The sequence below is a fragment of the Capricornis sumatraensis genome, chromosome 18, assembly GCF_032405125.1.
Source record: "Capricornis sumatraensis isolate serow.1 chromosome 18, serow.2, whole genome shotgun sequence".
NCBI classification, from domain to species: domain Eukaryota; kingdom Metazoa; phylum Chordata; class Mammalia; order Artiodactyla; family Bovidae; genus Capricornis; species Capricornis sumatraensis.
This window is the reverse complement of record NC_091086.1, coordinates 60,122,297-60,137,777: the sequence shown is the minus strand read 5'-3', so window position 1 is coordinate 60,137,777 and position 15,481 is coordinate 60,122,297. Positions and strand designations below refer to the sequence as shown.

Below are 15,481 nucleotides of genomic sequence, written 5' to 3'. Positions count from 1 at the left end.
GATCAGTCCTGGGTGTTCATTGGTAGGACTGATTTTGAAGCTGAAACTCCAATGCTTTGGCCACCTGATGCGAAGAGCTGACTCACTGGAAAAGACCCTGATGCTGGGAAAGATTGAGGGCAGGAGGAGAAGGGTTTGACAGAGGATGAGATGGTTGGATGTCATCACTGAATCAATGGACATGGGTTTGGGTGGACTCCGGGAGTTGGTGATGGACAGGGAGGCCCGATGTGCTACGGTTCATGGGGTCACAAAGAGCTGGACATGATTGAGTGACTGAACTAAACTGAATTGATAGTGTCTTTAAAATACTTGGCAACTTCAAGATGATAGTAATTTTTTTTTTCAAATATGCATTCCCAATGGAGTAGAAAACTACCTTTGGTTCCATTCTCTGATCTCATAAATATCTACAATTAGTATAACTTTTGATATTTAATTTAAGTCAGCATGACAAATTTCCTTTTCCAGTTTAGCAGTGGTCCTCAAACTGTAAAATGGCTACTCATATACAGAGAACAATATGCTTTCTGTGGATCATGGATTTTGGATTGAGAGGAATAAAAGTCATCTTGGGGAGCCTGCTCTACACCTCCCTGGGCAGTGCATTGTGCTGTCAAGGTGATTTATCACCCTGCAAAGCACATTTCACAATGATCCAGCTACCAGAACTCTATGTGCCTGCACATAAAAATAACCTAACCAGAGTGACTACCCTGCCAGCCTATTGCTCAGCAATCTTTTGTGCGTGATTTTCACCTTGTGTACTTGTTGCATGATCACAAAATAGCTACTGTACTGCCAACAATTAGATATGTGCTTAAATCTAGAATATTGAAAGACTGAAAGAGGAACCCCTGGCACATGTGTAGAGATATCAAAACCTTCCTAGTACCTCCTGGTGGTCTTTTCTTTTTGTCTCACTGACTAGAACTGGGTCACAGAAGCTGAAGACAGGCTGAGAGATGTAACTTTTTAACTGCGTTGCGTTGCTATACTGAGAAAATCAGGATTCTGATAGGATCAGCAAAATAAGAAATTAATATTGAGTGGACAACCACTTGTGTCTACCATAGTGCATTAACTATTTCTTAAATGCTATATAAATGGCCTTCATGTTTCGTTAAATACCATAGAATCTTTTGAAATTCAGGAAATATTTAGAATTCTTCCCTATAGAAGACAAAGTAGGACAATATGTCTTTCAGTAATTTGATAATACGGCACAGTTTTGAATGAGTACATAATATTTTTCTCTAAGAGAAGCATATTTTCTAGCATTGGGATTACCAAATAATATTTTGGGTCATTATGTACTCAATCATCGCAAAATGATTTGAAAATATATCTAGAATAATTTGTACATGCTTATTATCATTATTATATGACTGAGGGATGTTACAAAGGAAAAAAAAATTGATAAAACATATTATATTGCAGAATAGTCTATGTTCTGTAGATATTGTGAAGCATAATTTAAATACTTTAACTTCCTAGTTATTAACAAATATAGAATATTTCATTGGGAAAAAACTATATTCAAGTAGGTTTCTTATAGAATTATGAAAAATGGGGCTTCCCATGTGGCACTGCTGCTGCTGTTGCTAAGTCGCTTCAGTCGTGTCTGACTCTGTGCGACCCCATAGACGGCAGCCCACTAGGCTCCTCTGTTCCTGGGATTCTCCAGGCAAGAATACTGGAGTGGGCTGCCAATTCCTTCTCCAGTACATGAAAGTGAAAAGTGAAGGTGAAGTCGCTCAGTCGTGCCTGACTCTTAGCGACCCCATGGACTGCAAGCCTACCAGGCTCTTCCATCCATGGGATTTTCCAGGCAAGAGTACTGGAGTGGGGTGCCATTGCCTTCTCCCCATGTGGCACTAGTGGTAAAAAACCTGCCTGTGAATGCAGGAGACGTAAGTGATGTGGTTCATTCCTTGAGTCGGGAAGATCCCCTGGAGGAGGGCATGGCAACCCATTTCAATATTCTTTCCTGGAGAATCCCACATACATAGGGGCCTGGCAGCCTATAGTCCATAGGGTCACAAAGAGGCAGACAAGACTGAAGCAACCTAGTCTGTGCACACAAAATATTTAAGAGGCTTTACATCTTTTATCCAAGCATACATAACATCTTCCTACAAACATTTCATTTGTTCATTTGTGAAGTGAGATAAATTTGAAGTTAAGTATTGAGATTAAATAGGATGAAGATTGTTGTTGTATTTAATTACATCATACAGACTGAAGAATGTTATAAATCTTGTTTACAGTTACATTCTAGGAAAATTATTGAGGCCCTCCACTAAGTGCTTTTTTTTTTTTTATAGTTGATTGATTTCTGCTATAAGAAGTTAAGAAAAGGTCATTTTTGAGAATCAAGCTATTGTTGGTTAAGACCTATGTGTTAGTGATAATTATTTCACAGAAAGCATGCCACTTTGCCTCAACTAGAGACACTATTCTGAGTTGGGACAGTCATATCTAAAGTTAAAAACCAGTTATTTTGTCTAACTTATTCCTCTCTAAATTGTTGTTCAGTCGCCCAGTCATGACCAACTCTTCATGACCTCATGGACTGCAGCACACTAGGCTTCCCCATCCCTCACAATCTCCTGGAGTTTGCCCAAGTTCCTGTCCATTGCATCAGTGATATCATCCAACCATCTCAACCTCTATCATCCCCTTCTCCTTCTGGCTTCAATCTTTCCCAGCATCATTATCTTTTTCAGTGTGTCAGCTCTTCACAATAGGTGGCCAGAGTATTGGAGATTCAGCTTCATCATCAGTCCTTCTAATGAATATTCAGGGTTGATTTCCTTTAAGATTGACTGGTTTGATCTCCGTGGTGTCCAAAGGAATCTCAAGAGTCTTCTCCAGCACCACAATTGGAAAGCATTAATTCTTCAGCGCTCTGCCTTCTTTATGGTCCATCTCTCACAACCGTGCATGACTACTGAAAAGACCAGGGCCTTGACTATACAGACCTTTGTCGGCAAAGTGATGTCTTTGTTTTTTAACACACTGTCTAGGTTTGTCATAGCCTTCCTGCCAAGAAGCACTCATCTAATTTCAAGGCTGCAGTCACCATCTGCAGTGATTGTAGGGCCCAAGAAGAGGAAATTTGTCACTGTTTCCACCATTTCCCATTCTATTTGCCATGAAGTAATGGGACCAGATCCCATGATCTTACTTTAAAAAAAAAAATATTTAGTTTTAAGGTGGTTTTTTCATTCTCCTCCTTCACCCTCATCAAGATGTTCTTTAGTTACTCTCCAATTTCTGGCATTAGAGTGGCATCATCTGCATATCTGAGGTTGTTGATATTTTCCTGGCAATTTTGATTCCAACTTATAACACATCCAGCCTGATATTTCCCATTATGTGCTCCGCGTATAAGTTAAATAAACAGGGTGACAATAAACAGGCATGTCATACTCCTTTCTCAATCCTGAACCACTCAGTGTTCCATACATGGTTCTAATTGTTTCTTCTTGACCGGCATACTGGTTTCTCAGAAGACAGGTAAGATAGTCTGGTACTCCCATCTCCTTAAGAGTTTTCCACAGTTTGTTATGATCCACTCACAATCAAAGGCTTTAGTACAGTTAATGAAACAGAGGTAGATTTTTTTCTTTTTTTTTTGGAATTCCCTTGTTTTCTCTATGATCCTCCAAATGCTGGCAATCTGATCTTTAATTCCTCTGCCTTTTCTAAACCCAGCTTGAACATCTGAAAGTTCTTGGTTCATATAATTCTGAAGCCTAGCATACTGGATCTTGAGCATAACCCTACTAGCATGGGAGATGAATGGAACTGTCTGATGGTTTGAATATTTTTAATAATGCCCTTCTTGGGAATTGAGATGAAGATTGACATTTTCCAGTCCTGTGGCCACTGCTGGGTCTTCCAAATTTGCTGGCATATTGAGTGCAGCACTTTGATAGTATCATCTTTTGAGAATTTGAATAGCTCTGCTGGAATCCCATCGCCTCCACAGGCTTTTTTGGCAGCAGTTCTTCCTAAGGCCCATCTGACTTCACACTCCAGAATGTCTAGCTCTGGGTGACTAACCACACAATCCTGATTATTTGGGTCATTAATATCTTTTTTGTACTTATTCTTTCCATCTTTTGTGTGCTCTTTCCATCTCATCTTGAGCCTTTCTGCTACTATTAGGTCTTTACCATTTCTGTCCTTTACTGTGCAGACCTTTGGATTAAACTTTCCTTTGATATTTCCAATTTTCTTGAAGAGATTTCTTTCCCCTTCTGAGAAGTCTTTCTCCTTCTGTTGTTTTCCTCTAATTCTTTGCATAGCTAAATGACTAGTTATTTTGTCTAACTCATTTCTCTTTAAATTACCATTCCACATTTTCTAAAAGTATATTTCTTCTATTAATAATATTCATAGAAATAATTTTCCTTGAAATTTGGGAAAAAAAATTAAAGACATAAAATTTAATAGTGGAACACTTGCTTTTTACAATTTTGTCTAGTTATTTGGAGTAAAAAAAAATATTCCACATGAAATTATTTTCATTTTCTGTTTTAGATAAGACTCAAATTCATTACAGTGAGCTATATAGTAATTTTGGAAATTCTCCTTAACATTAAAGAGAGCAAAATGAGAGAACTTTACTGAGTAATGATGCTTTTCCAGTGTCTGGATTAACTGAGACCATTGCATTACTTTCCTAGCTGGAACAGGCATTATCATTATCAGTATATAGATACAAGAAAATGGGAGCATAAAATTTAAGTAGACTGATCAATTTACTATGATTCTAAGTACATCCTAGGATTTGACCAGGAAGTATCTCCAAGCAATTTGGGAATAAACTTTGATATTTTGGAAAACAAATAAATATGTGTTACTTCTCTATATAAACTAAATTATTTATAAGATAACTATTTATTTTTTTCATAGGAAGGTCAATTACATCTTTTTTTTTTTTTCATGTCTTTTTTTTTTTGAGCACACTGTATGGCATGTGGGATCTCAGTTACCTGACCAGGGATCAAACTTGCATTCCTTGCATTGGAACCACAGAGGCTTTACTACTGGAAAGCCAGGATGTCCCTTTTTCTTTATTAAATTTACGATAGTGTCTTTTTAAAATAAATAATGATATTATGTGTGCCTTCAGAACCAATAGCCATCTCTAGGTGTAGCAGTACATTTTATTTGATGTCAACTTGCTTTGTTCCCTGTGGAATGGATGTCATTAATTCAGAAAGGTTTGACTGACAAGAGATTTGCAACCCAATTCTGTCCTTTTTTAACATCATGTCACAAAAATGTTCAAGTACAAAAATGAGTTAGAAGTGTTGAAAAAATCTAGTATGTTGTGTGTATATAACTAAAAGGTAGTCTTTCTAGCCTTTCTACTGTATGTACCTAAAAAATTAGAAGTAGCATTTATCAACAGTGATGTTTAAAATAATTATATTTTCTAATTAAATATTCACTATAATAAGAAAAATTCATAAATGTTATATGAAAATGATTCACAATTTAAAGTATAACTGATCTATATTATACGGCATACCTGTCTCAATAGTCTTTATTTTAGGAGTGTGGTGAAAAATCACTGTAAGTACCATTTATGCAGACTCCATCATTGATAATCATTGATTTATGGTTCATGTTAATAGTCAAAAGAGCTGGTAGTCACCATTGCTAGCACTGTGAGCAACTGTGGATAAGACTTAAATTGGATTTTGTAAACTACATATCCCTGCTTTCCCTGATATCCGATTTTAATCCAGGTTTTCATGTTTCCTAAGTTGACCATAAGGAAGATTCAACACATTTCTCTGTGAACAGGCACAGACATAATTTAATAGATATGTACCAGCTTTTAAAAAAGCAAGAAATAATTTATAAGTTGTTGACTATGAAACAGCTAGTGGAAAAAAATTAAGTGGCTATTAATACTAAGACTATTTAGAGATGTGCATCCTCAATTAAAAACCTTATAACTACCCTTTGTGAATCCTTAATTCTAAGAGCCCAGAAAGAGACATGGTAGATTCTTGGTTCTGTCTTTGACCTAAGTCAAGGGGAACTAATCTTTTTGCAGCAACTCAATTATTAAGCTTCTGCTACGACCACCTGACATAAATTTCATACTTTGTAAAGATGTGAAGAAACTTTAAACATATTGATTTATTTTTAATGTAGTTGGCACTATATTAACTTGAATAGGAGTGATATTTGAGTTGTGTCATTAAACAAATCACAGTCACAGTCAGACCAGGAGCTGGTACTGTGGCACAGACCATGAACTCTTTATTGCCAAATTCAGACTTAAATGGAAAAAAGCAGGGAAAACCACTAGACCATTCAGGTATGACCTAAATCAAATCTCTTACAATTATACAGTGGAAGTGAAAAATAGATTCAATCAGATCTGATAGAGTGCCTGAAAAACTGTGGAAGGAGGTTCCTTCCTGACACTGTTAAGGAGGAAGGGATCAAGATCATCTCTAAGGAAAAGAAATGCAAAAAGGCAAAACAGTTGTCTGGGGAGGTCTTGTAAACAGATGTGAATAGAAGATAAATGAAAGGCAAAGGAGAAAAGGAAAGATATACCCATTTGAATGCAGAGTTCCAAAGAATAGCAAGGAGTGATAAGAAAGCCTTCCTCAGTGACCAATGCAAAGAAACAGAGGAAAACAATAGAATTGGAAAGTCTAGATATCTATAAAGAAAATGAGAGATACCAAGGGAATGTTTCATGCAAAGATGGACACAATAAAGGACAGAAATGGTATGGACCTAACAGAAGCAGAAGATATTAAGAGGTGGCAAGAATACACAGAAGAACTATACAAAAAAAAAAAAAAATCCTCATGACTCAGATAATCACTATGGTGTGATCATTCACCTAGAGCCAGACATCCTGGAATGTGAAGTCAAGTTGGGCCTTAGGAAGCATCACTAAGAACAAAGCTAGTGGAGGTGATCGAATTCAAGTTGAGCTTTTTCAAATCCTAAAAGATGATGCTGTGAAAGTGCTGCACTCAATACACCAAAAAATTTGGAAAACTCACCAATGGCCACAGGACTGGAAAAGGTCAGTTTTCATTCCAGTCCCAAAGAAAGACAATGCCAAAGAATGCTCAAACTACCACATGAAGGCATTCATCTCACACGCTAATAAAGTAATGCTCAAAAATCTCCAAGCCAAACTTCAACAGTATGTGGAACTGTGAACTTCCAGATTTCAAGCTGGAATTAGGAAAGGCAGAGGAACCAGAGATCAAATTACCAACATCTACTGGATCATCGAAAAAGCAAGAGAGTTCCAGAAAAAACATCTAATTTTGCTTTATTGACTATGCTGAAGTCTTTGTGTGTATCACAAAAAAATGTGAAAAGTCTTAAAGAGATGGGAATACCAGACCACCTGACCTGCCTCCTGAGAAATCTGTATACAGGTCAGGAAGCAACAGTTAGAACCAAACACAGAACAAGAGACTGGTTCCAAATAGGGGTGGAGTATGTCAAGGCTATATATTTTCACCCTGGTTATTTAAATTACATGCAGAGTACATCATGAGAAACGCTAGGCTAGATGAAGCACAAGCTGGAATCAAGAGTGCTGGGAGAAATATCAATAACTTCAGATATGCAGATAACACCACCCTTATGGCAGAATGTGAAGAAGTGCTAAAAAGCCTCTTGATGAAAATGAAAGAGGAGAATGAAAAAGTTGGCTTAAAACTCAACATTCAGAAAACTAAGATCATGACATCTGGTCCCATCACTTCATGGCAAGTAGACTGGGAAATGGTGGAAACAGTGACAGACTTTATTTTTTCCTGGGGCTCCAAAATCACTGCAGATGGTGACTGCAGCTTGGAAGAAAAGTTATGGCCAATCTAGACAGCATATTAAAAAGCAGAGACACTACTTTGCCAACAAAGGCCCATCAAGTCAAAGCTATGGTTTTTCCAGTAGTCACATGTGGATGTGAGAGTCGGACTATAAAAAACATTGAGCACTGAAGAACTGATGGCTTTGAACTGTGGTGTTGGAGAAGACTCTTGAGAGTCCCTTGGACTGCAAGGAGATGAAAACAGTCCATCCTAAAAGAAATCAGTCCTGAATATTCATTGGAAACACTGATGCTGAAGCTGAAACTCCAATACTTTGGCCACCTGATGTGAAGAACTGACTCATTTGAAAGGAAGCTGATTCTGGGAAAAAATGAAGGCAGAAGGAAAAGGGGACAACAGAGAATGAGATGGTTGGATGGCACCACTGACTCAATGGACATGAATTTGAGCAAACTCCAGGAGTTGGCGATGGACAGGGAGGCCTGGCATGCTGCAGTCCATGGGGCTACAATTGAACAACTGAACTGAACTGAACTGAACTGAATAAACAAGCATTAGCCAAAATTTCTTTTGACTTTAGTTCTCTGAGCACTTAATATGGCTTTCTTACTCAGCTGCCTTCTTCATAATACTCAGTTTAGGGTTAGTAGTTTTCATAAGCATTAAAACAGTTCCTCATGTAATAACTCTAAAAGTTTTCTTTGCTGAGTTAAATGAAAATGTTTAAGTAGAATGCTTCCCTTGTAGGTCCGTCATTAAAGAATCTGCCTGCAGTGCAGGAGACCTGGGTTCAGTTCCTGGGTTGGGAAAATCCCCTGGAGAAGGAAATGGCAACCCACTCCAGTATTCTTGCCTGGAGAATCCCACAGACAAAGGATCCTGGTAGGCTACAGTCCATGGAGTTGCAAGAGTCTGACACGACTTAGCGACTATACTACCACCATCATCCTCAGAAATGGGGCTTCTCTGGTAGCTCATCAATAAAGAATCCTCCTGGAATGCAGGAGACATGAGTTCAATATCTGGGTTGGGAAGATCCCTTGGAGAAGGAAATGGCTACCCACTCCAGTATTGTTGCCTGGGAAATCTCATGGACAGAAGAGCCTAGCAGGCTACAGTCCATGCGGTGGCAAAGAGTCAGACTTGACTTCGCAATGAAAAACCAACAACATCTTCATAAACCCTACATTAACACAATTTCTACATATATGTAGCCAGAAATAGTATATGTTTTTTTTACAATTCATTGTCATCTCCGTTAATTTTTCAGTTTTCTGATCTTTCAAACAGTTCAGTTCAGTTCAGTTCAGTTCAGTCGCTCAGTCGTGTCTGACTCTTTGAGACCCCATGAATCGCAGCATGCCAGGCCTCCCTGTCCATCACCAACTCCCGGAGTTCACTCAAACTCACGTCCATTGAGTCAGTGATGCCATCCAGCCATCCCATCCTCTGTCATCCCCTTCTCCTCCTGCCCTCAATCCCTCCCAGCATCAGAGTCTTTTCCAGTGAGTCAACTCTTCACATGAGGTGGCCAAAGTACTGGAGTTTCAGCTTCAGCATCATTCCTTCCCAAGAAATCCCAGGGCTGATCTCCTTGCAGTCCAAGGGACTCTCAAGAGTCTTCTCCAACACCACAGTTCAAAAGCATCAATTCTTTGGTATTCAGCTTTCTTCACAGTCCAAAACCCACATCCATACATGACCATTGGAAAAACCATAGCCTTGACTAGATGGACCTTTGTTGGCAAAGTAATGTCTCTGCTTTTCAATATGCTATCTAGGTTGGTCATAACTTTTCTTTCAAGGAGTAAGCATCTTTTAACTTCATGGCTGCAGTCACCATCAGCAGTGATTTTGGAGCCCCAAAAAATAAAGTCTGACACTGTTTCCCCTGTTTCCCGTCTATTTCCCATGAAGTGATGGGACCAGATGCCATGATCTTAGTTTTCTGCATGTTGAGCTTTAAGCCAACTTTTTCACTCTTCCCTTGTAGTTAATATTTAATCAATCATTAAGAAGGATTCTCCTATTGTTGTTCCACATTAAGCAAGCATTATGAAATAACAAAACCAAAACTTATTTGAAGCAATAAATTATTTACAGGATTTATGTTTCATCATATTGATTAACGAGATTCAGTAGAAAACAATGCATACCTTATTAAACAAATTATCTGTAGTATAATAATTCAAGAGCCACTAATCTTAACCATAAGCACTCACAGCTCTATTTGAACACAAAAGTTCTGCTGCATTATAATTAGTCTTCATTGAAAAGACTAACTAGAAATGTCATAGCACAAGATGAAGTGAAAGTTGCTCAGTCGTGTCCAACTCTTTGTGACCCCATGGACTACATAGTCCAAGGAATTCTCCAAGCCAGAATACCAGTATGGGTAAGCCTTTCCCTTCTCCAGGGAATCTTCCCAACCCAGGGACTGAACTCAGGTCTTCTGCATTGCAGGCAAATTCCTTACCAGCTGAGTCACCAGGGAATCCAATATACCTTTTAACACAATGGAAATAAGGCAATCCAAAGTCCTGATCTTAACAATAAGCACTCACAACTCTATTTGAATACAAAAGTTCAGCTGCACTGTAATTATTCTTCTTTGAATGCACTAACTGGAAATGTTATAGTCATGCCAAATGAAAGGATAGAATTAAAGTATTACTATTAAACTGTACATTTTAAAGTAACTACTCATCTAATTTTCTTATATAATATCTCATTTATAACAACTGATTCCTTACCTTTAAGGATGTTTGTATGTGTTTTATTCCAGTTATTTAAGGCACAATTTCCACTAAATTCATTAGTTCTGAGGATGTTTAATTGTATTATAATAGATCTCTTAAGCTTAAATTACCAAAAACTTCTTAGCTTTGAAGAGAACACTCAGCATTTTGTTTTATAATCCCTCTTAGCACTTTGTGCAGACAACCAGTCTAAGAGATTTGCATATTTAAACAATCTTGATAGCAGAAAACATATCCATAGACTTCCCTGAGGTTTCAGCCAATACAATATTGAAATTAAAACATATCAATATGGAGGCATAAATTTCATTCAATAAATCATTTTGCTTAAATAAAAGAGCAAACATTATAAGAGCAAGGATCATTTCAATAGAGCAGAACCTTAATAGCAGCCTATTTATATCTCAGATAATCATTTTTGTTTCCTGAAGGACTTAATTAATCCATAATAAATATGTACAACCAAATGCAATTTTTATTCGAATTTTTTGTTTGATATATTTGCTTCACTAAAAAACAAGCAACAGAAGAGTTCAATACCGGTCACCTTTTATCCACATTGGCCTGCTTTCTTTGTCCAAAGTAAACACGCACACATACACACACACACACATCCATATACATACCTGCATATACTCACACCAACACATGCAGACATTCAGACAGATATTCAGGGATACACAAGCACACAGAATTATTATTTGGTTTTAAAGAAGTTCAAGTGTGTGGTAAGTTTTAAAACCCATATAAGATGTCTATAGCCTAGCAATATTCTATTAAGTAAATATAACATGTATATATAAATAAACATTCGGCTCTCTAAAAGGACAGTTAATGGAATAAATTGCATGTGTGCAGGTGTGTGCATGCATACATGTGTGTCTGTGTGTGTGTAAGCCTCAGGCGAGGTAACTGGAACATAGTCTCCTCGATTCTTTCCTCCAAGAAGATGCATATTTAAAGTGAGAAATACACATCTTTTATATATAAAACAATCATGGTTATTGGGAAATTACCACAAAATGAGAAACACTATTGTCAAATAATGAGTTGGCTTAAGAATGTTTATCACTACATGTCAATCATATTACAATACAGGCATGCATTAAGTCAACATGTTGTACCCTTTTAATTACACAGTGTTACACTTCAAATATATCTCAGTAAAAAATATATTCTATCAATTCTGAAGTATCCTATCAGAACAACATAAATAAATATATATAATTTTTGACCCAGAATTTTGATTACTAGGCTGATAAACATTTTTATTTCTAAATATTTAGTAATACCTTGGTACTATTGATATAAGAGCTTGCATGCTCGCTCTAGGTCACATTATATTATTTATTTTTATTATATCCCAATTTTTATTTATCTCATTTATTTTATAATTATAGTGCATATAATATGTGGATATATACGCAGGTATATATGTGCAATTCTTCATTTACATATCTGCATCTTTACACCTTCTCACTGTTTTCTTCTTAAGTTATGGGAATTTCAAGGGTTAAGACTGTGTGTCTGAGGTCTCCTCCTGCCCAGTGTACTTTGTGTTGGAGCACACCAGGGAGAGAAAGAAGGCACCTTCCTGTAAACGTGTCAATGACAATCCTCCTAGCAATCTAGTGGCGTTAGCTATTGCAGTAAGCTTGTCCATAGCATCTCTTCAGTGAATGTACCTCACTGTCTGAGACAATGGTTAATAAACTGTAATGGGTACTTATTGAACAGTGTTCTCTGAAAAATGCATTGTATGCTATGTAACTGTAAGATGATAAGGAGATATTTGACCAAATATTACCCCTGCATTAGTTAACTGGTGGTTACCTTTACTTAAAGATCCCACATGTTAACTAGATTCAGAATGGATCTCACATTACCAGAAAGGATCCAGGAAGCTGCTGGAACATCTTAGACCTTTCTCTGGTCCATCTATATCTCCTGATTATGTATATTCTTGAAACTGTTTATTAAACTTGAACCATTTCATACTGAACATTTGGCTACTTTTAAAAATGGGTTTATATTTATCTTTAGCCAAATTTCTATTCACAAACTCTTTACTGATAAGACCATGAGTTTTCTGTGGTTTATAGATTATGCTGCTAGAACATAGGCCTACACTGAATTATTGAGTATCCTTCATTACCATTTTGGCATCACATAATATAGTATGATATGACTATTTTGGCTACAAAAAAAGAGAAGAAATAGAGCAGAATTCATATAATTTTTAACAAATGCTTATATGTCTTTGGCCTTATTCTCAGTTAATTTCATTTACATAACATATTACTTTAAGACTGAAGTGTTATGTAATCTCTGTTTTAAACAGCATTTATCTAAATGTCACAGAAAGATTCAAAAATGAAAAGTTTTTACTGGTATGGGTATAAATGATGGATAATCAGGTATTAAGGAGGACAGTTAATTTATCTTCAAGTATTTAATCAAACTGTCCTGGAGAAACTGAGGGCATTTTAAAAGTTCTAAAATAACAATGTCTAATGCAGAAGACCACACAGACATGAAGATACTGCTTTCTTTTTTTTGTAGTATGCATCTGTACATCAATTATCCATAAAAGTACTAACCTGTTTTAGGGTCTACGGAGAAGTAGGGCTGTCCCTGGAGAATACTGTAAACCACCCGAGCACTGTTTCCATAGGTGGGGTCATCTGCATCAGTGGCTGTCACCTGTAGAACAGAGGTACCTGTGCATTCAGGAAAACAAATGATTAAGCACATGATTAATTTGTACCCAGAAAAAAACGTTTATGCTGAAACATCTGTGGAAAGTGATAATTTCCTATATTTCTTAGATCATCCTTCAAACCTGGTACTTGGTTTCTTTCTGTGCAACCAATTATCCTAAATGAGAGCCCAGGATGGAACATTGGATTTCAGGTATTTTAATATGATTTTTTATGTGATGATACCATTATGAAGGGTCTGTTTTAACCTTCATGTAATCAGAGTGGGTTGGGTCAATTCTCAAGAATCAGACTGGTGTTAACTGGCAGGGGAGAGGGTAAAATGAAAAGCATTTTGAGGGTGTCCAGTTGAGTCTTGAACAATGCGGGGGTTACTGATAATTTTCAGTTTTAATAATTCAGTCAATGATTTAGATCTAACACATCTATAAAGAGTTTAATATCTGCTGAACTACAAAGTTTTACTTCCATGTTGAAATTTAGACACGACTTTAAGCAAAACTAGTTCTGCACCTTCAAAGGATCCTAGAAATAGACCCTCTGAAAGTACAGAACTAGGTAATACGAAATGCCGAGTTCATCTGACAACCCTTATTAGCAGATCATACATGTACAGTTGGCCCTCCATACATATGACTCCTCATATATATGACTGAGAGCAGGAGGAGAAGGGGGTGAGAGGATGAGATGGTTGGATGGCATCACTGACTCAATGGACACGAGTCTGAGCAAACGTCAGGAGACAGTGAAGGACAGGGAAGCCTGGAGGGCTTTGGTCCAGGGAGGTGCAAAGAGTGGGACATGACTGACAGACAACAACAACAATATTTGGTTCCACATCCATAAATGTAACCAACTGCTGGTCATGTTCTATGTTCTGATCTCCAGTGGTTGAATTTCTGGATATGGGACCATGGATATGGATATTTGGGCCAACTAAAGGACCTGAGCATCTACAGGTGTTCATGGCAGTGCTGGAACCATTTCCCTTCAGATACTAAGGGATAACTGTATATATAGACTTTTAGTAAAATGCCACGATTTTGGCCTCTAAACAGAATTTTTACATTGAGATGCTAAGTAAAAATATAACTAGTAATTATGCACACTCAGAAGAAAAGGACTGTTATATACCTAAAAGAAACTCTTAATTGTGGATAATAAAACATAATAATAGTGACACCAAATTCTGGTGAGAAATTAGGCCACTCACACACAGCTAGTAGAAATGTAAATTTAGCAAATTCTTAAATAAACATACATTTACCATGTAGCAGCAGCAAATTGTACTCTTGAGCATTTATGCTAAAGTCATGAAAATGTATGTTCACATAAAAATCTGTTTTACAAATATTCAGAGATATTATTCTTAGTAGCACCAGACTAGAAACAGCTGAAATATCCTTCAATGGGAAAATAATTAAACAAACTATGGTACAATATTATTGAGGAATACTACTCAGCAATAAAAATGAAAAGAATATTAACATAAACATCACCTTATATAAATCTTCAGGAAATTATGCCTAGAGGGTGGAAAAAGACAACCCCCAAAGACTATATACTGTATGAGTCCATGTATTTAACATTCTTGAAGTGATGCAATTTTTGAAATAGATGACAGATTAGTAGTTGCTAAAATCTGGGGGAGAAAGAGTGGAAAGGTGTGGATTTGGTTATAAAAGGGCAACATGAGGGATCCTGATAAAGCTGCTACTACTGTTCAGTATTTTGATTATGGAAACACAAGAACTAAATATATGCATACACACACAGGTAAAAGTAGGGGAATGTAAGCAAGATTGGTAAATGATTTCAATAACCTGATTAGGATATTGCTTTATAGTTTTGCAGGATGCTAACACTGGGTATGGAGAAGGAAATGGCAACCCACTCCATTATTCTTGCCTGGAGAATCCCAGGGATGGAGGAGCCTGGTGGGCTACCATCTATGGGGTCGCATAGAGCCGGACACGACTGAAGTGACTTAGCAACAGCAGCAGCAGCAGCACTGGGTAAGGAGAAGGCAATGGCAACACACTCCAGTACTCTTGCCTGGAAAATCCCATGGATGGAGGAGCCTGGTGGGCTGCAGTCCATGGGGTCGCGAAGAGTCGGACACGACTGAGCAACTTTACTTTCACTCTTCACTTTCATG

General features: G+C 37.3%; 1 protein-coding gene across 4 annotated transcripts in view; it reads right to left on the bottom strand.

The window, feature by feature from the left end:
• Positions 1-15,481, bottom strand: part of CDH18 (cadherin 18) — a 411,562-nt gene that overhangs the window by 257,021 nt on the left and 139,060 nt on the right. For 3 of the 4 annotated variants that reach the window (XM_068990438.1, XM_068990439.1, XM_068990440.1), the window contains exon 3: positions 13,204-13,323. The exons of the other annotated variant lie outside the window; for it this stretch is intronic. In XM_068990438.1, coding sequence (XP_068846539.1) covers positions 13,204-13,323 — 120 coding nt within the window. The remainder of the gene's footprint in view (positions 1-13,203; positions 13,324-15,481) is intronic. 4 annotated transcript variants of the gene reach the window in all.